At 47.3% G+C, this 1786-nt stretch overlaps 1 protein-coding gene across 1 annotated transcript in view; it reads left to right on the top strand.

The window, feature by feature from the left end:
• Nucleotides 1-844: 844 nt before the first annotated feature.
• ANKFY1 (ankyrin repeat and FYVE domain containing 1) overlaps nt 845-1786 on the top strand; it is a 31255-nt gene continuing 30313 nt past the window's right edge. Inside the window, exon 1 of the mRNA XM_017743008.1 lies at nt 845-932. Coding sequence (XP_017598497.1) covers nt 893-932 — 40 coding nt within the window. The 5' untranslated portion in view covers nt 845-892. The remainder of the gene's footprint in view (nt 933-1786) is intronic.

The following is a 1786-nucleotide window of genomic DNA, read 5'->3' as shown; positions in this document are numbered from 1 at the left end:
AGGCGGGGCCGCAGGGGGGTCCCGCCCGTCCCGTGGGGCTCATCCCGGCGCCGTCCCGGGGCTCATCCCGGCCTGCCCTGCCCGAGTCGCCGCGGGGAGCCTGTGCTGCAGCCTCCCGGTCACTTGTGCCGAGTCCTTTTGTCAGGCTCAGGTGAGATCTGCAGAGTTCCTGGAGTGCTGCTGTGTTGCTTGAAGACTGTACGTGACACCGTTTAACCTAATGCGATTTGAAGGGACGCTTGGATTTTTACAGTTCTACTCATTTCTGCAGGACAAGCTTCCTCTTTTTTGTTCTCGGAGAAAACGGAGTCGGCAAACGGAGCTAAATGCTCAAAGTTACAAAGGAAATAAAGTTAGAGTTGCGAAAGCACAGCCTTCAACTCTTGAAGTCCAGCTCTTGGACAGTGGTGAAATTTTAGGAACACTTGTAGAATATTGACTTAAGATGGAACAGATGCTGATGGACTGGCATGCATCACCTCAGAGGATGCTGCAGTCAAGCTGGATTGATCAATCCCTAGAGCAATGCCTGACTTCTTGTGTGCTGAAATACCACTGCTTCATATTTAGCTGACCAGCCTCTTATGCTTGCTTTTAAGCCTTGGTGACCCGGTTCTGGAGGGCTTTAGATGTCCAGGTTGGCTTCAGGCAGTGAAACTTTCCCCAGTCAGACCCTCAAGGATGTGAGGCTCTGGCTCAGGGTCCTCCTCTGCAGAATTAACCAGCAGTTAATACAAGCCCTGTTTCATACAATCTATACTTCTCAGAGATTCTTCCCCAGCTTAAGTAATTCTCTGATCTTTTGGCTGAAGAAAGCACATGACCAGTGAATGATCCTGTGTGAACAGGAATAGCAAGCTGGAGTTGTTGTCACCCTCCTCGGTTCCTTGGGATGTCTTGGAAGAGGGGCTCATTTTGTCCCTGCAAACAAGGTACCAACCTGCAGCCTCACTTCTCTAGTTAAGAGCTACGGTTGAGTCAGCTGAAAAGTGAAGGCCTATTAAGGAAGGGAGCTTGTCAAATTGTGGTTATTTGCTCAGAAGCCAAGTGCTTTTTCTCATAAGGAAGTGTTGCCTCTTCTACAAAAATCCTGAATCAGATTTATTGCAATTACTACCTGCAAATTGGCTGAACAGCTTAGTAAGACAAGAGCCAAGTTGGCATTTCTAATTTCTGGGTTCTGTACCGCTAATTCCAGAGGTTTACAAGCAGGCATGGGTAAGAATTGTTGGATCAATGCTTGAGTGTAAAGAAGCAGTAGCTGTAGAATTTTGGGGTGGTGGCAGGGTAAAGATCAAAAGTGAGGAGGAACAAGAAAGCAGTGACTTGTACAGCCTTGGGGTGATAAGGGTCAGAGTGTGGAGCAGTGGAGCGGATAAGGAAGTAATTTGGTTTTCTGAAATACTTCACCCAGGTCCACTTCATAAATAAAAAAAGTCTGTATGGTTTCTGGGAGGGGCTGCTTTGGATGGGTGGGATGGGCTGTGTGATGGGTTTCACTAGACCCTCTGGTGTTTGATATGTGTTATCTGTCTCTCATTGCCTGTTGCCTCCCTACTTGCATTCAGCTATCTGTTTGCTCTCAAGTACTTCTGTGCCTTCTCCTGTAAGAAAATAGCAGTAGCCTTTCCTGAAATCCTCTTCAATGTCTTTGATATGGAGTATAAACTTCTGCCAGTTTGTGAGATGCTGATCGACCTGCCAGAAAGCTGTTAACAAACACTGCTCTTATTTACCTGGACTGTGGCTTAGAAGGAGAGGCATTTTGTATTTTCCTCTCTGCTGA

The sequence above is a fragment of the Corvus brachyrhynchos genome, unplaced genomic scaffold (genome assembly GCF_000691975.1).
Source record: "Corvus brachyrhynchos isolate BGI_N302 unplaced genomic scaffold, ASM69197v1 scaffold99, whole genome shotgun sequence".
NCBI classification, from domain to species: Eukaryota; Metazoa; Chordata; class Aves; order Passeriformes; family Corvidae; genus Corvus; species Corvus brachyrhynchos.
Note: the sequence above shows the minus strand (reverse complement) of the source record. Positions and strands in the feature narration are given on the sequence as shown.